This window comes from Pelobates fuscus, chromosome 2 (genome assembly GCF_036172605.1).
Source record: "Pelobates fuscus isolate aPelFus1 chromosome 2, aPelFus1.pri, whole genome shotgun sequence".
NCBI lineage: Eukaryota > Metazoa > Chordata > Amphibia > Anura > Pelobatidae > Pelobates > Pelobates fuscus.
Window position 1 is genome coordinate 203,653,352 of NC_086318.1, and position 22,681 is coordinate 203,676,032.

A 22,681-nucleotide genomic window follows, 5' to 3' on the forward strand; every position below is an offset into this window, starting at 1 on the left:
ATGGGCGGTTTGAATGCGCATGCACATTCAGCTCCGCTTCGGAGGTGACGTCAGCAGGGGGAGGAGAGGTAACCAGCGCCGAGGGATTCAGCCGCTGGATTAAGGTAAGTGGCTGAAGGGGTTTTAACCCCTTAATAACTCTATAACTTAATAACTCTATAGTGCCAAGAAAACGGGTATGTTTTCCTGGCACTAGAGTGCTCCTTTAATAACTGTTAATAATATAATCCTGATATCATTGCTTTAAATCTCCACTCTCCCCTAGCCTTTGTGAGTGAAAATTTAGCCCTGTAGAGTATACATTCACCCCTGTTGAGTGTGTTATGGATCCTCTAGGCAAGTTCTTTTTTTTAAGGAATACCCTAGCCCTAGCCACACCTCCTTTTCCTTTGAATGACTCAATCTGCAGGAAAATGATTACATTTTTAATCAGCACTGATCTCACTTTGGATGTTCTCAGCTCTGTTAAAGAAGCACTATAGGGTCAGGAACACAAACCTGTATCACCATCTAGCCCCCCTGTTTCCCTCATGCCTCCCTAAATATAGTAACATCTAACTTGTATTCAAGTCTGCAGCAGCTTATTTTGTCCCGGTTTTCTTTAGACCTGCTCACTGCCTGCTGACAACAGCAGAAGTGGTAGTCTGATCCAATCACAATGCTTCTTCATAGGATTGGCTGAGACTGACAAAGAGGCAGATCAGGGGGCAGAGACAGCATGATTCAAACACAGCCCTGGCCAATCAGCATCTCCTCATAGAGATGAATTGAATCAATGCATCTCTATGAGGAAAGTTCAGTGTCTGCATGCAGAGGGAGGTGACACTGAATGTTTGGATGCATTTTAGGCAGCCATGACCCAGGAAGGATCTCTAACAGCCATCTGAGGAGTGGCCAGTGAAGCTATCCCGAGGCTGTAATGTAAACACAGCATTTTCTCTGAAAAGACAGTGTTTACAGAAACAAGCCTGACGGTAATGATTCTACTCACCAGAATAAATTCAATAAGCTGTAGTTGTTCTGGTGACTATAGTGTCCCTTTAACCCCTTAAGGACACATGACATGTCATGATTCCCTTTTATTCCAGAAGTTTGGTCCTTAAGGGTTTAATTGAACTCTTATCATACCAAGCCTTTAACATAGCAGGATATAAGAAATTCTAAATAAAACATAATGTGCAATAAAGAAAGTTTAAACAGCGGTCTCTTTACAGGAAATGTGTAGGCCACATTCAGAGGGAGGTGTGACTAGTGCAAGATCTAGCGGGATTCTCCATATATTGACGTACTCACTTTGATATACTATAGGCCTCTATTGCACTTAAGTCTATTTATGTCCATCAGCTGTAGCTCACTGGCAAATTGAAACTCTACACTGCAATATTTTGACAAAAATCTGTACTTATATCTTCTAAAGTAATCCCTCCTCTGTCTGATGTATATATTCAGAAGGTGTTGGAATTTAAGTTAAATACATAGTCTTCATGGCTTTTTCACAATGATTCTGCCTTTAGGTGAAAAAAAAATATTTTTCTTTTTTCCCCCAAGATTCAAGGTTTGATATTCAGTTTAGCTATATTATTATTTATTTTTTTTCTGTCTCGTATCAACATCTGACAAATGTAACCAGCTTGTGATACCCTAGAATTGTCAGAATTGATGCCAGTTATCATTAATGGAACAATATAGCATTAGAAATTCCTAATGCTAAAGTGTCCATCAGCTATAAAGCTTGTCCACCCCCAGGGTGTGGAAAGAGTTTAAAAGGAAAATCTTCAAACACTTCGCTTTTATCAACTCCGAAGTCCTTTAGTGCTGGCTACATCTTCTCAGATGGCTGCAATGGGGGAAAAAAATAATGCGTATGCATTAGTTCTTCCTCTAGGAAAGCATTTAATCAACTTAAGGAAACAGCCATTAGAGAGAGGCAGTCTTAACCCTGCAATAAACATTGCAGTTTCTCTGAAACTTCAATGGTTTACATTGCATGGCTAAGGGGCCAGTCCCCCTCCTCTCCCCCCATAGTGTCTCTTTGAGAACTTGCATGAACATTTGGATACTTGCCAGATATTGTTATTTGTCACTTGCTAGTCTTGAAGTTTTAAGTGCCTTAATTCATGGCCTGCAACCAAAGGACTAGTTTTGGAACCAGTGATCTATTGTGTTAACAAATGTTGCCTGAGACATTAACATACCTTATGGGAGAGCCACTGTCTATAGAAGGGGGGTATTTTTTTCATTTAATAAATTAACTTTTCTTCTAGCAACTCAACCTACTAAAGGCGAAACAAAAGGCTTTAGTAGAACAAATTGAGAAAGAGAAAATTCAGAGCAACAAGGGTTCTTCTTACAAACTGCTGGTTGAACAGGCAAAGCTTAAACAAGCAACATCTAAGGTGAGCTTAACCAACTAGTTAACCTTTTTTTTTTGTGTTGACACAACTTGAATTTTTTATTCAAACGTTGTTTATATTTTGTGGCTTAATCTTTTATTTTTCTAGATTATAATTGTCTAGTTGTCTCCTATCATTGCATCTAAAAAGTTATATTTTACTCCACAGCACTTTAAAGATTTGATCCGTTTACGTCGGACAGCTGAGTGGCCTCGCTCTGCACAAGACACAGAAATATCTGCAACAAAAGAGAGTCCTGAAATCGAGCCTCTTCCATTTACATTGGCCCACGAGCGCTGCATTTCTGTTGTGCAGAAGCTTGCCCTCTTCCTCTTATCCATGGATTTCACCTGTCATGCAGATCTACTCCTGTTTGTTTGTAAGGTACAAGATTTTTAATTTATTTCATTATTCATAATCGGTAAAATGGAAAACATTGCTTTTTGAAGACTGACTACCATACTGCTCAGTTTTTACTTATTAATCATGACAATTTACATCTTTATCACTTTATCATTCTCCAGTATTTACTCTGTACATTCGAAAGACATTTTTTTTTAAAGTGAATTTGTTTAGAGATCTGATATCTTCAAATCATGTTTATAAAGCTTATTAATACACTTACCAGTGTTTGTTTTAATTTAATTATGTGCTTGCATAAGGTTTGTTTCCTCCCTCTGCTAGTTCAAGACTGTGAGCTGTTTATAAATAAATCCGTTATAAATTCAATATAGCAAATGGCACATTCTGATTGGAAAGTGCAAAGTTTTTGTTTAGTATGCTACACCTCATTACTGTTCTATGTTTACCTGTGCAGGCTTTTGATATTCATTTGTCCTCAGAACAGTTTTATCTTTCTTTATGTTCTTAATAGATTCTGGGGTATATCCTATTTATGCCAATACTATTTATTCTGCATTTTGCCGCAAATCTGTTTGTAATAGTATTTTTTTTTTTTTTATATCCACATATTGTCATATTTTGTGGATGTTTGACACAAACATTTGACTGCTTTTCCAGCTGTTACTCTTCTGTTTAATTTATGCTGTTACTAAATCAAATCTATCCAATTTACTTGCCACCTATCCCTACTACTTAAAGGAACACCATAGTCGCCAGATCCACTACAGCTTAATGTTGTAGTTCTGGTGTCTATTTTCTTCAAGTGTTCTGGCAAGTTACACATCTAGTTGCAGTCACTCAGCCACTAGAGGTGCTTCCTAGTCCAGTGCTGCAACGTGTGCAGGAAACTGGCATTCAGTATCTCCATGCTCTTCATGGAGGCACTGAATTTTCTCATAGAGACGCATTAATTCACAGCTTATCAGATTGTTATAAATAAACAATATGCTGTGGCACTCTAGGGAAATAAAAATAGTCCAATGCCTTACCTGATACACCGATAACTTCAAACTTCATCCACAGGTTGAGTAGGGTAGGCACATAATTGTGGGTTGATTGGAAACAGGAACACGAAATAGAAAATGTTTCAGCCCATAGACCTTAGTCAGGCCTATTTTTATTATTTGTTCCTGTTTCCTATAAACATACTTATGTGCCTACCCTACTGAACCTGTGGATGAAGTTTGACGTTATTGGTGTATCAGGTAAGGCACTGGACTTCATTTTCATTTCCATAGAGTGCCACAGCATATTGTTTATTTATAACAAGTTGATAACACTTAGGGAAGTACCATATACCAATATCATATTTTAGCTGGTTATAAAGGATATAAAGATTATTATATATGCAATGTATGCATATATCTACATGTAAGTATGTTTAACACCAAATCTTCTCACCAAAATGTAAACAGGTACTCGCTCGGATAGCAAATGCGACACGTCCTACAATCCACCTCTGTGAAGTTGTGAATGAGCAACAGTTGGAAAGGCTGTTGCTTTTACTTGTAGGAACAGATTTTAACAGAGGAGACATCTCATGGGGTGGAGCTTGGGCACAGTATTCTCTTACATGCATGCTCCAAGATATCTTAGCAGGTATGTTACGCTTAAAAAATAATTTAGTTGACGTTTTGTGTACTTTACCCTTGGATGTAATAACATCCAGCAACCATTGACATGTCCAAAATATTTTGGCTAAGTGACCACCCAATGTGGTGTGTTTCCATTCCTTAGAATATGATCTATACACGTCATGCCATGCAACAAAACCTCAAATGTTTGATTTGAATAGGTAAGTAGCCTTGCTACATTGTTACTTGGCATCTGGTGAATAAAGCACATTTATGAAAATCTTCTGCCCTGTATCATCTTTTCTCGTTTATTTTGTATGGGGGCAATATTGTTAAGTTGTTTGTGGCTCCCTACCTCCTACCACACACCAGGGTAGCTAGGAATTTTTTTTTTTTTTTGTTTGTTTGTTTTTTGTGTTCATTAGATACAACTGAAGATATTTAAAGTAAAACGTCAATAAAATGAACATTCTGCTATTAACAGCAATTAAGGTAATGTTTACTTCCCCCCTCTTTGTTAAACTCCTTAAGGACCAAACTTCTGTAATAAAAGGGAATCATGACATGTCACACGTCATGTGTCCTTAACCCCTTAAGGACCAAACTTCTGGAATAAAAGGGAATCATGACATGTCACACACGTCATGTGTCCTTAAGGGGTTAAGGGGTTAAACTAATGTCAAACATTGCATTGGTTCTGTCATTTTAACCTTTCAATGTAAACATAGCGGTTTTGTAGAAACCCTTGAAGGGTTAAACATACCATCGGTGAGAGAGAAAAACATGGTCATGTGACATTAACATCAAATGTGGCTCATAGAAATGCACTGAATTAATTGCACGTCTTGGCCCTAGTGCTCCTCTATAAAGAGCATCGGATTGGTCTAGAACCCTGGAGGTAATGCCTTCAGGATGATGCTGCAAGAGAGGCAGCAGCTTTTTACTACAAACGTAAAAGGATTCTATAGTGTTAGGTATGCAAAGCTTGTAGACAGCCACTAGAGGCAGACTTGGTGCTACAATTATAAACATTGCAGTTTCTCAAAAAGTGTACAGTGCCCCCAGACCACTTCGATGAGCTGAAGTGGTCTGGGTGCATATAGTGTCCCATTAATTAAATGTAGAAATCTGCACTTTATTCTGAAACTGCAGCTAGCAGTCAGCTTAGAGAAAACATATATAGGACAAACACTGTTTCTATTTTTCCTTTTCTCGTGCAATGTGTCATTTGCTAAATCTTTGCTATAATCTTAGAGAAAATGATCACAAGATGAAAAATGTTAACATGAGTGATTTTCAATGTTTTATTCAATGCAATTTCCAGTAAAGGGAAAGTTCACATTTGAATGTTTTTTTTTTTTTTAATATTCCCTAGTGATCAATGTAGATATTGACTTGAATATATAATTGTTTTTTTCTCCTCTTTGGTTTTATAACACCACCTAATTAAATATGAACTAATGCGAACGAACACAATTTATATTTAATGCAGGAGAGCTGTTAGCACCTATAGCTGCTGAAGCACTAGATGATGGGGCAATGGGAGAAGAGGCGGGAGCTTCGGCTGCAGACTCTGATGATGTCCTCCAGCAGTCCTCCTTGTTACCTTTAGTAGAGACAGTTGATGAACCCTTGACCCCAGACATCTCAGGTAACCAACGGAAGAAATGACCTGTTCTAAATTCGTAAAAGCTGGTCCAACTGGGGGGGCCTTCAAAATGCTTATAGAACTACACAGTACATTTATCATAATTTACATCCAGCCTATGGATGTCTACATATTATGGGTGCTTAAGACCAGCAGCAGTTGTGGTGACCACAGTTTCACACTCCGATACTAAAGCAAGTTTAGTGCTTGTAAATGTAGGCATGAAAAAACATTAAAGGGACACTATAGTCATCTGAACAACTTTAGCTTAATGAAGCAGTTTTGGTGTATAGAACATGCCCCTGCAGCCTTACTGCTCAATCCTCTGCCATTTAGGAGTTAAATCCCTTTGTTTATGAACCCTAGTCACACCTCCCTGCATGTGACGTGCACAGCCTTCCATAAACACTTCCTGTAAAGAGAGCCCTATTTAGGCTTTCTTTATTGCAAGTTCTGTTTAATTAAGATTTTCTTATCCCCTGCTATGTTTATAGCTTGCTAGACCCTGCAAGAGCCTCCTGTGTGTGATTAAAGTTCAATTTAGAGATTGAGATACAATTAGTTAAGGTAAATTACATCTGTTTGAAAGTGAAACCAGTTTTTTTTCATGCAGGCTCTGTCAATCATAGCCAGGGGAGGTGTGGCTAGGGCTGCATAAACAGAAACAAAGTGATTTAACTCCTAAATGACAGTGAATTGAGCAGTGAAATTGCAGGGGAATGATCTATACACTAAAACTGCTTTATTTAGCTAAAGTAATTTAGGTGACTAAAGTGTTCCTTTAAGGTTTTATTGAAAATACTGCTTGTTGAATATTCTTTAACACAATGTTGATTTTATTATGCACAGCCATACATTTTTTGCTCTCCAACTTCTTGCACTTACTCCTGATGTCTAGGCGTTCTTGTAAATGTATACCTTTTTCTGTAACAGTACATATATATGTCACACATTACTTTAAAATGTCACTCCAGTCATACACAATACACCAACATAACATAAGTGCATAGTTTAGTTAAAAAACAAATGATAAAAAGGTTTTGCAGATTTATTCAGCATAACCCTATAACTTTGGCCATGCTCTCACAAAGGAACTAGCTTTATTTAGATGTATTTTCAGTACATTTCAGTAATTTTATTTTCTTAAGTTACGATGTATTCACTTCATCAAATAGAATATTTTGTGTCTACAGTAGATTCCACCTTTAATTTGCTCCACATTATTATATAATAATTTCAAAGCTTGAAAGTGCAGCTTCATGCCATGCCTCCATGCCCTCTGGATAGGAGAGCCAGGAAAGTTACTTCCTGCATCTCATACCCAGGCATTCAAAAATTACAAATGTGCAGTGCGATCACAACTTGTCACAGAGAGCCATTAAATTCAATAATTTTCTATGATGTTTTATTGGTGAATTGTGGCGAGCGCCATGGAAGTGCCTATGGTAGCCACTGTTCCACTGAGAGGAGCATAGGCAGTGCTGAGGAAGACTCTGGTACAGGGATAGTATTGCGTTAGAAATACAGATTTGTATTCCTAATGCTATAGTAAAACTAAAGAGATTTTAACAAGGAGAAATGCATTGCTTGACTATGAGGTACAAACCTATGAATACGCTTGATTTATATTAGCGGATAGTGTGTTCCTTTTAAAGTTTGGTACCGGGTATATTATCTTTTTGTTCCTCTTGCCTGTGGTAAATGCTTTTTTAAATATACCTGTATTATAAGGACCATTTTCAATCAAATGAGAGAGAGAATCATCAGTGTAGAGTTAATATATTGCTATCAAAATCTATATTCTTTATTTTTCTATAAGACACAGAATTGCATAGACTGTCCTTGTGTTTTTACAAAAATGCTTAGTGTCTTATTTTTTTATATCCCTTAAGGAACACTCCAGATACACAAAGCGATTCAGCTTTCTATGTTTCTGGCATCTGTCATATTTCTGACATGTTATAAAAGTGCCGATTTCAATATAAGTCAGCACTTTTATTTTTGTGCGCAGAAACATCTCCTTGGCTATCACTCAGGCAGCTAGGGATTTTTTGTTTGTTTCCACTTCTGTTAGTTCCAAAGCGCTAATGTAAGCAGCAGACTTGCTAAGCAAGTGCACGCCTGCCTTCTCCCAGCTTTGTTGAGTCGCATAGGAAAACCATGAGAACTTTTAATTAGAAGCATCTGATTGGTGAATTTCCCCGACACAGATGGAAAGTCTGTGCTTGGAAAAGAGAAAGGGCTTGCAAAGACTACAGACAGGTCTTCAACTTTTGCAAGCTGTTTTTTCATTTTTCCATTATTTTTCCCCCATTGGAAGATAAAGTTAATGTTTCAAAACCACATTCACCATACCAACTCATACCAATGATTAGCAGCAGTGATAAGCTGCTGCTCAAAACTTATCACATCATCCCATCACTGGTCACTTTGCATTTTCCTATCAGCAAAGAGAGGCTGGGAACAGGCTGCTGAGGACCCATGCTTAATGTTAAAGGTAGACTCAGGGCACCATAATCATTTCAGTGAGATGAAGTCTTTACTGACCACTCAACTCTTTCTGTACTAGCACACGTGCTTGCAATATGTTTAACCCTGTTATTCCAATGATAGGTTCATTCTTCCCAGATCTGTTGAGTCTTTAACATAAACTTCAGGATGTTCATGTATGCACAAAAATAGCAATGCTCCTTTGCACATGTAAAAGTGTGTATATACCTAAAATACCGTGAAACTGTTTTATGAAATAATTTTAAACTTCTAGAGAATTTCCCTTACTAATTCTTACTGCGTGCATTATTGTGGTAATCTGTTTGCAGTATCTGATGTTGATAGGCTTAAAGAGGGAGATTAGTAATGACCACCATTAATATTCACTGCATATTATTTAGAGTATACATGAAAGCACACTTAAAATTGCCCAGTGATTGTCCCCATGGTCCAGATGTTTAGGTGGCAGTTCTTGCTACTAGGCAGTATTAAAGCTGTTTTCATCACCCAAAGGTGCTCCTCCACTTTCAGCTTTGGATAAAGATAAAGAGATTGACCTTGAATTGCTTCAAGACCTGATGGAAGTTGATATTGATCCTTTAGATATTGATTTGGAAAAAGATCCCCTCGCAGCCAAAGTCTTCAAGGTATGGCACGTGAGTTTTTAATTTTCTTTATGGTTACATTTTTCTATGGTTATGTACAACCTGCTAAATACTGTTGCGTGGGAAGTCCTGCAGCACAAGTATGTCTGGTTAATGTAATGTAACTAAAATCTCAGTAGGGATGATAATGGAAAATGCCTACTGAAGGCCTGCATTCCAATATATGATAATATATGATAATATGATAATGTGCCGGATTGTTTGAGTCCCTAGTTAGAGGGGCATAATGATTACTTGGCAGGTAGCTTTCAGAGTGACCTGTCAATATATGGTAATATCTATATACTGCCTGCATTGGATTATGCAAACTGCAATGAACGTATCCGGTAAGTAGAATGAATTGCAGAAAGCCTTTTGATATTTAATAAAATATAAATTTAATGGACTTTTGGAAATATTGTAATATGTTGTAAACTTTTGAGCTATTGGTAGCCATTATATAGTTTTTTTTTTCTTGTCATTTTATTGTGCATCAGTTTTCACTTTCGCATCCACACATCTTATTTCAATAATATGTGTTTTATTGTGCTTTAATTCTCTTGATGTTGAAGAAATTTTTTGATGGTTTTCCATATCTATAACTACCTATGTTTCCTGAGCCATAACATAGTTTTTATAATAATCAAATAAAGCTATTATTGATTGGTTTACAGATCTTCCCATTTTGCCTTTAATATAACATATACTGTGCATGGATTTGTCATGCAAAAATAGTATAAATACGATATAGATTTAATAGCCGATATTTTACACAGACTATTTTTTCTTACTCGTGTCACTTATAGGCATGTCATTATAGGTTTTACCAGCAGAACCAAGTGTCTGTTAAACACGCACAAATATATTTTTTTATAGAACCCAGAGAGCTTACTATATAGATATTTTAACAAAGAAACATAACCATTTTTAAGTAAATGTCAAATTCCCTCTTATTCATTAATGGATATGATGAGCAATAATCTGTTACTATGTTTTTTTGTACACGATTTTCTTCAGCAGTAATTGTGTGTGGGCAAGGCTGAATGTGCAGATATATTTTATAACTAAAAGTTAAAGTGTGTGTTCCCAGAAAGTGCTCTCAGGTCAGTTTTATTTTTCCTTTCTTTTTTTTTTTATAAAACTAAAGCCCATAAGCAGCACTTGGTATGACTATTGGGGTGCTGATTACGGCACCTACAATTACAATCCATACATCGGAGGCGTAGGGATTCCTGTTGCAAAGCCACCAGCATCCACTGAAAAGAACGGGACACAAACTGTTACTGTATCAGTATCTCAAGGTAACTTAGTTGTTTGAAACTGAATGCATATTTTTGCCATGACATTGTTATTCGTCAATTTTCTTCTTACTGGTATGGACAGAGATTAATGAAGGAAAAACAGGTGCTCTTCTTGGGTACTGTGCTAACTATGAGCCAATCAAAATGGAAATTAGATGAATGTTACTGAATATTTCATAAATTTCCCCATAGTGCACAAACACGTTAAACTTTTTTTTATTTTTTTTGTTTACGAAAGGATATACCCTAGGCTTTAAATAAATAAATTATTCCATACTATATTGTAACTTGTCATTTTGCATACAGCAAAATATGTGAGAATAGATTCATTAAAGGGACACTATAGTCACCTGAACAACTTCAACTTAATGAGGTTGTTCAGGTGAGTGCTACATGGATGATGGGGATGGATGGAGAAAGAGTGTGTGTATGTCTAATTTTTTACTACTTGTGTGTTTGCATAGAAACACTATATATAGAGAGATATCTATATATAGTGTTTAAAGGCAAACACAGTTTGGCTGAGGAGGGGGGCGGGTATAGAAAGTGAGCTGAGTTGTCAGTCAGACAGCTCAGCTCGCGAACGCGCATTCCGCGCAAATGCGCTGTTGAGCGCTGAGTTTCTTCATAGGGCGGCATTCTATGAAGAATGCGATTGGTGCAGCACGAAACCGCGCATGCGCACCACATCGTGATGACGCTTCTCGTGGAGAAGCGTCCTATTGGGCCCCGCAATTTCGTCATTTGGACGGGAAAAGGGGGCGTGGCCTAGCGGGGAGCTCGGCGCTGGAACGGAGGTACGTTTTATTATTAAAACTTACTCTGATTTTTTTTTTTTAATGACAAGTTCATATAAAAGCAAGAAAGAAGGCTGGGGGACCTGTCCCTTTAAAGGATCACTATAGGGTCAGGAACACAAACATGTATTCCTGACCCTATAGTGTTAACACCACCATCTAGCCCCCCTGGTCCCCTCATGCCTTCATAAATATAGCAAAATCTTACTGTATTCAAGCCTGAAGCTGTAGATCTGCATGCTGTTTGCCTCAGAAAAACAAGCTGTCTGCTGACATCATCAGAAGTGGTGGCCTGATCCAATCACAATGCTTCCCCATAGGATTGGCTGAGACTGACAAGGGGGCAGATCAGGGGCAGAGCCAGCATGATTCAAACAAAGCCCTGGCCAATCAGAATCTCCTCATAGAGATGAATTGAAGCAGTGGATCTCTGCGGAAAGTTCAGTGTCTGCATGCAGGAGGAGAAACTGAAAGTTTGGATGCATTTTAGGCAGCTATGACCCTGGAAGGATCTCTAACAGCCATCTGTGGAGTGGCCAGTGAAGCTATCACTAGGCTGTAATGTAAACACAGCATTTTCTCTGAAAATACAGTGTTTACAGCAAAAAGCCTGAAGGTAATGATTCTACTCACCAGAACAAATTCCTTAAGCTGTAGTTGTTCTGTTGACTATAGTGTCCCTTTAACGTGTTTTGATTTTGGAAATAGCAAGGTTTTTCATATATATTTTTTTGCAGTTACAGGACATATATGACAAATTATATTACAGTGAAATCCTATATTAAAGCTAAAAGTTTTCAAGTTTTATTATGTTGGGTTTCTAACTTGAATAGTCAGCCCATATTTTCTAAGGGGAAATATATATTTAAAAAAAGACATTTGATGTACTGTAGTTTTTTATTTTATTTATACTAATAATTTATTTCCATTTGCAGCACTAGATGCCCGTCTGGAAGTTGGCCTTGAACAGCAGGCAGAGTTGATGTTGAAAATGATGTCAACACTTGAGGCAGACTCTATTCTACAAGCATTAACCAATTCATCTCCAACATGTATGTATACCAAAGGCAAGAGCACGATTTGCTCGCCTAAAGGGATTTCTTGGTTAATGCTTAAATTAACCTTTTCTGTCTTGTTTCCTGTGCTTGTTAGTATCACAGACTTCTAGTGGGACAGATGATTCATTGCTACGGGGACTTCATGCAGCCAGTCAGTCAAATCAGCTAATTGTTCAGCCGTCTTCCATACCAATGCTGAGTGCCTGCTTCAACAAGCTTTTCTCCATGCTGCAAGTGCATCATGTCCAGGTATGTCGATGTATAACTTTTGATTGACTTTACATGTAATTTTGACCAGTCACTCCAAAAAGGTATGCTGCAGGTAAAAAGCAAATGTTTTTTCAACTTCTCCAACAGGTCACAAAATGTTTGTGTTTTCAGCTGTTTGATTACAGCTATGCATTTATAAAAGGGAAATGCGTCAATTCATATAAAAACATTAATAAAGTTACCTGGCAAGAGAATAGAAACAGTCTTATAGTTTTTGTTTTTTTGTTTTTTCTAGACTTTATTCTTTAAAGCACATAGTATGAAATGTATATCTTTAATAACATCTTGATTGTAATATATTTGTGTTTTTGATCTTTTAGCTCGAGTCTCTCCTGCAGTTATGGCTCACATTGAGCCTTAATTCTAGTTTGTGTGGAGGCAAGGAGAATGGAGGTGATCTATTCCTGTACAATGCTAACCGGGTACCTGTCATCTCAATCAACCAAGGTAATGTCTCTTGTGCTTATTAATTTCTAGCATGTGTCACAATGTCCCTCCAAATATTGTTGGTCAGGAGGCTACAGGTGGACACCCTGGTTGTAAATGGTAAGAAGTGCAATGTTGCCTACTTCACACAGACGAGTTAACATTTTATAACTGGGTTTTAAATTCTTACATTTTTGGTCACCTATCTGGTGCATATTAAACAACATAAATACTAATTTGGCTAGTTTCCAAAAAGGAAAATACAAAATTTTGTGTTTATTTATTTGTAGATTACAGTAATTTATAAAACTTGTCTATTACATATGTATTCTTGGGCAGTGAGGGGACAACTTTATATTTATTATATGGCGAAGGCAACACCTGCTTGTTCAGATGTTCTTTTTGCTTGTGACATTTTTAAGGCATATATTTTTGCTCAAGTAGATTACTATCACTGCTGGAAAAACGATATTAATGTATAACTGTATGGTCACAGGGTGATCTGAGTGGGTGGCATTTGGATTCCTTGTCCTGCCTACTACTGGTTCATCAAATACTTAAGTAGGTATGTTGAGGAGAATTCTGGTATTCTAGTCTCTCAACATTCACTTCCGTTTAATTTCACTTTTGTTTTGTAGTGTGCACTACTGTGTGTTCTCATAAAGTGATTTATTGTTTCTATGCACAATGTCGAATCAACCAACCAACGGGACACCAGCAAGAGGAAATTCACCTCTCCTTGGCTGAATTTTATTTCCTGCTTGTTGATTTGCTTTCATAACATATTGTGTAACTGTCCTCCTTGTTTTATTTTTTTAGATCAATTAATTCACCACACAACTTGTCAGTGCTAATAGTCAGAACTGTGATTTACATTTATCTAACATTTTAATATTAAATCCAGCCATCACAGTTTTTGACTTAATTTAGGGGGAAAACATTTTTAGAGCATATTTTCAGTTTATACATAATTCAATAGAGGTGTGTGTGTGTGTGTGTACATATATATTAATATAAATGGTCAAAGAAAAGTGCACTCACAGCTAGTTGTAGTTCCTTTATTGTGCAATATGATGCACCAAAAATCTGTTGATAAACAGAAAAGAAATTAAACATCTGGTAAAGACAACTCAATATACCTAGGGATATGGGAAGATTGTTATTTTCTCATCTTAGCTGTTTTAAGAAAAGTAACCAGGCCTTAATAAAGAATGGCAACTTATTTAAATAGCAGCTGTTCTTTCTGCTGCAGTACTGTTGCACATTCAATAGGTTTGTGGCAGTGGTCTTCAATAAAGATATCTAGAAATGGTACTTTATCATTTCTGTTGTTCTATTTTGGACACATAAGCCAATTTGAGCAGATCCATCATAGCCTCTTTTGACTATATGCCTAGCGTGTTTATGGTCATGTTATACATGTGTTAATCCATTGTGCAGAGTTTTATAATATGTCGGCAGTTTATAAATTGAATATTTTATTCTTAACCTCGCTACAGCTTTTTAAGTGAAAACATGAAAATGATTATCTATAAGAATAAACAAATTGTGGTTGAGTAGTTATTTGCCCTTCAGTTATTAATAAATTGGGCTACCTGGAAGTAGAAATTTGTTTCTGAAGAAGAGACCATCTTTAAAGTCCCTGTGTGCACTGTAACTTGATCTGTTTCTTTTGCCTTTTTAAAGGACACAAAACATGGACTTCTTTTTTGTTACGTTTTTTCCCCCTAGTAAGTGTTAAATGCTCTTCATGCTTCCATTAGATATGTAATACAGTGAAATCTTTTTCAGCCTCCATAACAAGCTTTTTAACCGTCCTGGCTTGGCATCCAAATACTTTGCTGCGGACATGGTGCCTTGTGCTTCACAGCCTCACACTGATGACAAACATGCAACTTAACTGTAAGTGACATTGTTTAACACTCTGCCGTGCATATTCCATTATTTGTACTTTTATACATTTGCTTGTGCTTATATAATCTACATTTGCAGGGTCTGAAATTGGTGCCATTTGTGTCATTAAAATATTCCTAACCAAAGTCTGAGACTTGATCTACTGTTGAATAGAGTGCGTAAGAGCTCAATATTCATAGGGATTTGTTTACCTAGGAAGGGTAGGTCATTTTTTTTTGTTTTTGAGTTCTTTAAAAAAAACAGTATGTGGTGCTCTTAAAATAGGCCTCCTGGGGGGCGGGGCCTGACAGCCAAGATGGCTAGACGCACAATCTAAGAGCTCCAGCGACCATGGACGAAAATATGAGGCTACCGATCGACAAAATAGTATTTATGGCCACCGGCGACCGGGATCAGTTACGGGACAGCAGTGGGACCATAACGATACCACCCCGGCACCGATACAATACGGACAAGCCTCACACGACCATGCGGCCTAAACGGGAGCAAAACCTGCAGCCTGTGGACGACGACCGATCTCCTGGCCTGGAGCTCACTCCAAAACGGGAACCAGCCCTGCTACCCCCCCCCCCCCCGTGGACCGGCTGGGGACATCCCGGTCCTCGCTGGGGGCGACTACCCCCACAATCACACCCGCACAAGCGACTCAGTTGTCAAATAGAAGAAAACTACAGGACCCACCTAAGATGGCGGCCCAAGGCCAAGCACCCACGCATCACACCACCCACGCACACAGGGGACTTTCTGAGATTGATATGCTCCTACCTATGGGCAACGCTCAAAGCCAGAAGGCAGCCCCATCGGATGGCAATGAGGGAGATGGTGGCGTGGATCCGCCCGGCCAAGCGACGCACCCTGCAATGGTACCCCCCACGCAAACACAGAGCGACCTCCAAAACAAAGCGGCGCCAAAGCTCACAAAGACGACGGGAAACAGAGCCGGATCAATCGACTGCCTCAATCCATCGTCTCGTGTCACGAGACAAGCTTGGATCTACACCTCACCCAGTGGTCCCAGAAACCGAGGACTGGCACAGTACAAGCCTGCACGCTACCGTCCGCAAAGCCCACGGCAACGCTAACCAAGATGCAGCGAGACAACACCCAGGGAGACAAAACCAGCGGAGAGCTCCCTCACGACCCACTGGGGAAAAGCGTGAACCCCACGTGTGCTCAGGACCCAGAAGAACTGCCCGACAGGGCGCCAGCGTTTCCCGGTATCAGGGGTCGGCTGAACTTTAACTGGACTTACCCGTTCGTACCAGAGTCCTGGAAACGGTTATGTACTTTCTCCTATGGTTTACCCTGATTTATTGCCTGCCCCGAAGCCCTTGCTAGTACCAGTTCTGTGTTTTTGCTGTCGACACAACATGTTACCCGCAGTATAATTATATGCCACGTTATGTTATCTCTGTTTGACGTATCACTGCTTGTGACACATAAGTTAAGCGATCTTACTGGGTGTCATTTATTGCATTTATTGCATGTGTAATCCAGCAGGTTACTCAATGTTAAATAATATTTAGGCAGTCTTATTTCTAGCGATGCTTAAATCTATGTTGCCTTATTTACACAAGCAACGCACCAGTATACCTTCCACACTGACACTGTGCAGAGGTGTACTGACCGCGTTCTTGCCAGGTCTGACAACATGCTGGCTATAGTACACTACATTCTACACCTAAAGCACCAGCAGGCCTATTTTTTATTTGTAAGCAGCCTATGTCACCAGTTGTATATATTTGAAATCCATGCTCAGGATAAACCTCTCAGGTGACAAGGCACACATTGTTATCGTTAAACCATTTAGTTCGGCACATGTTCTCAGGCACGTTTCAAATGTATCGGCAAAACATACAATCTATATATCAGCCACTCTTATCTAAAGACACTTCACGAAAGCCAATACAAATATTTTACTAGCTACGAGCCCACCACCGTTTATAACCAGTCTTATTTTATTTAAAATGTTCATGTTCGTAATAATGTACGTAGCCTCACCCTAGCAAAGCACCTGCTCATACTCAATGTTATCCATATACGTTACTCTTTCTTTGTTATACCTAGAAAACCTTTACAGGCATGACTCCTTAACTTTTTTTTTTACCATTTACTTCTTGGATTAGATAGAACTGTTAAAACTTAAATTTTAAAAAAATGTGCATGTACTGCTGCCACTGTTTTTCCGTGTACTCAAAGTGTGCGCTGTTGTGGCGCTTGACCTAACAATGTACCTACTTGCACAACAAAAATAAAGAATTTAAAAAAAAAAAAATAGGCCTCCTTTTTGTCAGATAAATCCAGGAATGTATTTGATATATGATTTGAATGACAAGTTCATGGGATATTAAGAGGAAAAAAAACTCCCCTAATTTTGTTTCAAATGTTTATATTGGTTAACATTGACCCTCAAGATGTTTGTTAATGGAAATCCCCAAGCACCATAGCCACAACATGCTACAGTGGTTATGGTGTAAATAATGACAGTCTTACCTGGCCAACCAGTATCCTCATAATGCAGGGCTTAGCTCACTGGCTGAGAATGATCAGCTGTTGCTATCAGACTATGAGTTAATCCTGCTTGCATGGCATAATTTAGGCAGAGCAATTCTGGCTGTCCTAGAGGTTGTAGAACCGGCAGGTAGCGACTGTTGGAAATAGGAGCTTCCTGCTCTCCCGAAGGCTGACGAATGTAGTGGTGAGTGCCCTCCACAGTTTGAAAAGAAGTCATACCATTCTAAATTATTATTATTATTATTATTTTTAATAATTGCATTAAGGGGGCGCCAGGGCAGCGTTCCTTTATTAACTATATTTACAACTGACTGAGTGCCATGAAGGGATGTAGTTCAGAAACATCTGACGTGCCAAGGTTGTCCATCACATGGTTATGTCCTCTCCCCCCTCCCTCTCCTCTCCCATGCACTTTGCATTTAATTAGCATGATCTTTTTCAACCAATATATCCTCCCAACGTTCCTTCTCCATGTGACTTAGAAATGCTGGCTTTATATAAGCATTTCACAAGTTCCAGTATTCATTAATTTGTTTTTGTTTTTGAATTTGCTTGTAGCCGGACCCATTAGTAACATTGGTGCTCAGGAAAACACTGCCCAGTTGCTCGTATCTGACCCAAACCTCCTTAATGTGCTTGTAAAATTCCTCTCAGGAACAAATCTACATGGGACCAACCAGCACAGTCCTCAGGTAAATACTGCTAACATTTTGTGAACATGTTTTTCATTACTTTAAAATGGGTGACATATGGACAGTGTAGTCTTCCTTTATTAACTTTGAATTTTCTTTCAATGTTTGCATCCAAAAGAAACTGTGTACTAAATGTTCTATATTTGTTCTAGGTTGGACCTACAGCCACTCAGGCAATGCAAGAGTTCCTTACACGATTACAAGTCCATTTGTCATCTACCAGCCCTCAGATGTTTAGTGAATTTTTACTCAAACTAATACATATTCTTTCAACAGAAAGGTATTATTTTAATACTGTACACTATTGGACTTCTAATGCCAAATATCCTCATTATGGAGTGGGCAGTGGGTGATTTAAAAAGGATAGGAAAGAGATGGCAGAATAGTGAAACCTTGGATATAGCTGATAGGAGTTGGGGCTGTTGCAGGAGAGTGCGTAGTGGGTGTTGGGGCTGTGCCTGTAGAAAATGGATAGTGGGGCTAGGAGAGTTAACAAAAGAGTTGAAAGTGTTGATTCTGGTAAATGGGGTATATTGGGTAGTGGTAGGAAAGATCTACAGGGCAAGTTAGACCAGCTACAATTTAAACTCGTGATACACCAACAATTTGCAAAACGCAAATTTTCCTCCTCTAATAGTGTATGTGTCGTGGGAGGTGTATGTGTGTCCTTTTCATGGACATTACCCTCATTGCTCTGTGTTTTACAATTTGAGCACACAGAGATGCGAGAAATTGTATGTTGGAGTCATTAAGCACGAAGGTTACCACACAGTATGTAGCGTTATGTTTTACAAATGACAAGTGTTTATGATCATTAATGTTTCTCTTTCTTTCTTTCTTCTTTTTTTTTTTTTTTTTTTTTTTAGGGGTGCTTTTCAAACAGGTCAGGGACCTTTAGACGCCCAAGTTAAGCTTCTAGAGTTTACTTTGGAGCAGAACTTTGAGGTGGTCTCTGTCAGCACAATCTCTGCAGTCATAGAGTCTGTCACATTTCTGGTCCATCACTATATTACATGCTCAGACAAAGTTGTGTCTCGTAGTGGATCTGACAGTTCCGTGGGTGCAAGGGCTTGCTTTGGTGGACTCTTTGCAAATATTATTCGACCAGGTGATGCCAAGGCAGTCTGTGGAGAAATGACAAGAGATCAGTTGATGTTTGACCTATTAAAACTGGTTAATATTTTGGTTCAGCTACCCCTTTCCAGTAACAAAGAGTTCAGCGCCCGTGCACCAGTTGTGACGAGCACCACAGACAGTGTGTCAGACGAAGAGAAAGTGTATGGCGGAAAGGATTCCAATAGCAATTCTTCTTCTACCCAAAGTTCCACTACATATGTAGCAGATTTGGTGCTTGCCAACCAGCAAATTATGAGCCAAATTCTTTCTGCTCTGGGTCAGTGCAACAGTAGTGCTATGGCCATGATCATTGGTAAGTTTTTAGACCCTTAAACAAAATTGAGCGAGGAAAGTCAGCCTACAAAGTCTGATATAAGCATACTATTTTTGGGACAGCCTGTTAAAGGATTATTCCACTCACCATAATTACTAGAGCTTGTAGAAGCTATTTTCCATATTCAGGCAGTTTGACTTCTTACCTGGGGGATGCAGCTCCCCACTTCGACAACCATTAACAGATAGCCAGACCTTCTTTTATTTCTTTTGCTAATGGGGTGGTGGGTTGCCATGGCATTTCTGGCTTAATCATTCTAGTGAGCAATCTAACTCTTATCGGAGTTTCTCTGACACTGTCTGGTTCTTCACAGATAAAGCTAAAGTGGAAGTGCTCCTTCCTCATTGGCAATATCACTTGAGGCTGTTTTTAATGGAATTCAACTTAAATTAAGTTGTGTAACTGAAGTTGAAAAACAATGCAAAAATTAATCAAACCTCAATGTAATACCCATCATAAGGAAGCTTACTCACACCAGAGAAAGCTTGAGCCCACCCTCTGAGCATGTGTGCTCTTCAACATCATTTGCGGACAGTTTGATTGTACCTCTATTTTAGAGTTAGATATGAAATTCAAATAAGGATATCTTTCAGTCTGGTGATTTTTCCCAGCATGTGTATACCAGTGATGCCCAAAAGATATATCCAAAGTTGTTTTAGAACTACAGCTCTTATGATGTTTTGCTGTTCGAAAGACTAACAAAGCATCATGGGTTTTAGGTCTTTAGTTGTTTTTTTTTTTTGTTTTTTTTAAACAATGTTTGATTGTACAACATCTGAGGATCTACCTTTTGAGCAGCACTGATGTATATGTTATATGTACACTTACTGAAGATTAACTCGTTTGATAATTTAGCTGTGATTTGACAATCCATCTGACATAGTGCCTTACCAGTTTTTACAACAAATATCAATCAGTTAAACAAACTTACAAGGATTGTCTTGCATCAGTAATCCATTAGCACCTGCATATGCTTGTTTCAAGTAAAGTTAGTTCTTATTCCTCATAAACTGTTTTAATTGATTTTTTTTTGTTTGCACTTTCTACTAGGTGCCAGTGGTTTACATTTAACTAAACATGAAAACTTTCATGGAGGCCTTGATGCCATTTCTGTTGGCGATGGTTTGTTCACTATTTTAACCACACTCAGTAAAAAGGCTTCCACAGTGCAAGTGATGCTTCAGCCAATACTAACTTACATGGCTTGTGGATATATGGGCAGACAAGTAAGTAAAAACATTAGTGTGTTTGTAGTTAAATATTACAACAATATCACATGGGAGGGTATATAATTTAAATACTTCCAGCAGGGTGCAAACCTAGGTAGACATTCCCCTAAACAATAGTAAAAACACAAAAACCAGGATGCACACCACAGCTACTGAAAATATAAGTACAAAACAAAAAACAAATTGAACAATGGCTAGAATATATATAACAAAGCAATAATATTACCATCAATAGTCTACCACAGCAGGACACAAAGTTTAGTGGCTTGTGTCCTGCCATGGCATGTTGATGATAATATTATTGCTATAATATGTGTGTGTGTGTGTGTGTGTGTGTGTGTATATATATATATATATATATATGTGTATGTATGTGTATGTATGTGTATATATGTGTGTATATGTATGTGTATATATGTATATATATGTATGTATATGTATATGTATGTGTATATATGTATGTGTATATGTATATGTATATGTATGTGTATATATGTATGTATATGTATGTGTATATATGTATGTATATGTATGTGTATATATGTATGTATATGTATGTGTATATATGTATGTGTATATATGTATGTGTATATATGTGTGTATATATGTGTGTATATATGTGTGTATATATGTGTGTATATATGTATGTGTATATATGTATGTGTATATATGTATGTGTATATATGTATGTGTATGTATGTGTGTATATGTATGTGTATATATGTATGTATATATATGTATGTATGTGTATATATGTATGTATGTGTATATATGTATGTATATGTATGTGTATATATGTATACATGGTAGTTTGAAAAGCACTCCAAGGACTTCATATAAGGTGAAAATAGACTTGGCTTTATTCTGCAACAACCAAAGGTGATCGACGTTTCAGTCCTAAATATACACACATCTATAAACCCAGGTTTTCTAAAGAAAACCTGGGTTTATAGATGTGTGTATATTTAGGGTGGCTGTAAGTGCCTTCATCACCCCAATAAACTCCAGAGTTACCAAGTTGGGTTATGCTGTTATCTGCACCCAGTAGCAGCCATTCAACCACTATTTTCTGTAGAGGATACTAGAGTGTATGGGCATATTGCGCTGAAAGCCCCCAGAGCATGAATATTTATTCGAATATTTATTCATATATTCATATATTTATATATCTATTATTTGTTCCTGAGTATTCCTTTAAGTTGACCTCCGGTATATAATCTGCAGACCTGGGCCAGCTAATACCTTGCACTCCCTCCTGCATACTGTGTTAATTTGTATAATATTGGTCGCTCGATCATACTGAATCCCTGTGTAAAGCTTTCTTCTTTACTGAGCTGTGTGGTGCTGCTGCGGCCGGATGACTGATCGCACTTGCGATCATAGTAACAAATGTAAACACACCTCTTAGCGTCTCGGCTGGTTGCCATGACAACCTCCAGCACGCAGAGGTTCACAGCAGCAACAGCTGCTGAATACAACATGTAGAATTCGGTTTTTGCCTGCGTTTTTTCGGCGGGCAGGACACTGGTGCACACACAAACTCAGGTAAGACTCAGCTGTAACGAATGTACTTGTATTATTATGTTTGTTATATATATTGTCACATTTTGAATGCACTGTTATCCTGATGAAAGTCCTGTTGTAGGACTGAAACGTCGATCACCTTTGGTTGTTGCAGAATAAAGCTGTCTATTTTCACCTTATATGAAGTCCTTGGAGTGCTTTTCAAACTACCATGTATATTATTGATGCCGACAAGCACCGGGCTATATAATTTTGACTATACTGGAGTGCAAGCTTTTGGACATTGTTATAAATATATATATATATATATATGTATGTATGTGTGTATATATGTATGTAAATATATGTGTGTATG

At 38.1% G+C, this 22,681-nt stretch overlaps 1 protein-coding gene across 1 annotated transcript in view; it reads left to right on the forward strand.

Moving 5' to 3' along the window:
* Window positions 1–22,681, forward strand: part of BIRC6 (baculoviral IAP repeat containing 6) — a 305,550-nt gene that overhangs the window by 111,369 nt on the left and 171,500 nt on the right. Inside the window, exons 34-47 of the mRNA XM_063443109.1 lie at window positions 2,265–2,396; window positions 2,562–2,777; window positions 4,211–4,394; window positions 5,862–6,020; window positions 9,021–9,154; window positions 10,299–10,452; window positions 12,185–12,301; window positions 12,402–12,556; window positions 12,898–13,024; window positions 14,795–14,905; window positions 17,990–18,123; window positions 18,276–18,403; window positions 18,990–19,552; window positions 20,624–20,799. Of these exons, the coding sequence (XP_063299179.1) occupies window positions 2,265–2,396; window positions 2,562–2,777; window positions 4,211–4,394; window positions 5,862–6,020; window positions 9,021–9,154; window positions 10,299–10,452; window positions 12,185–12,301; window positions 12,402–12,556; window positions 12,898–13,024; window positions 14,795–14,905; window positions 17,990–18,123; window positions 18,276–18,403; window positions 18,990–19,552; window positions 20,624–20,799 (2,490 nt within the window). The remainder of the gene's footprint in view (window positions 1–2,264; window positions 2,397–2,561; window positions 2,778–4,210; window positions 4,395–5,861; window positions 6,021–9,020; window positions 9,155–10,298; window positions 10,453–12,184; window positions 12,302–12,401; window positions 12,557–12,897; window positions 13,025–14,794; window positions 14,906–17,989; window positions 18,124–18,275; window positions 18,404–18,989; window positions 19,553–20,623; window positions 20,800–22,681) is intronic.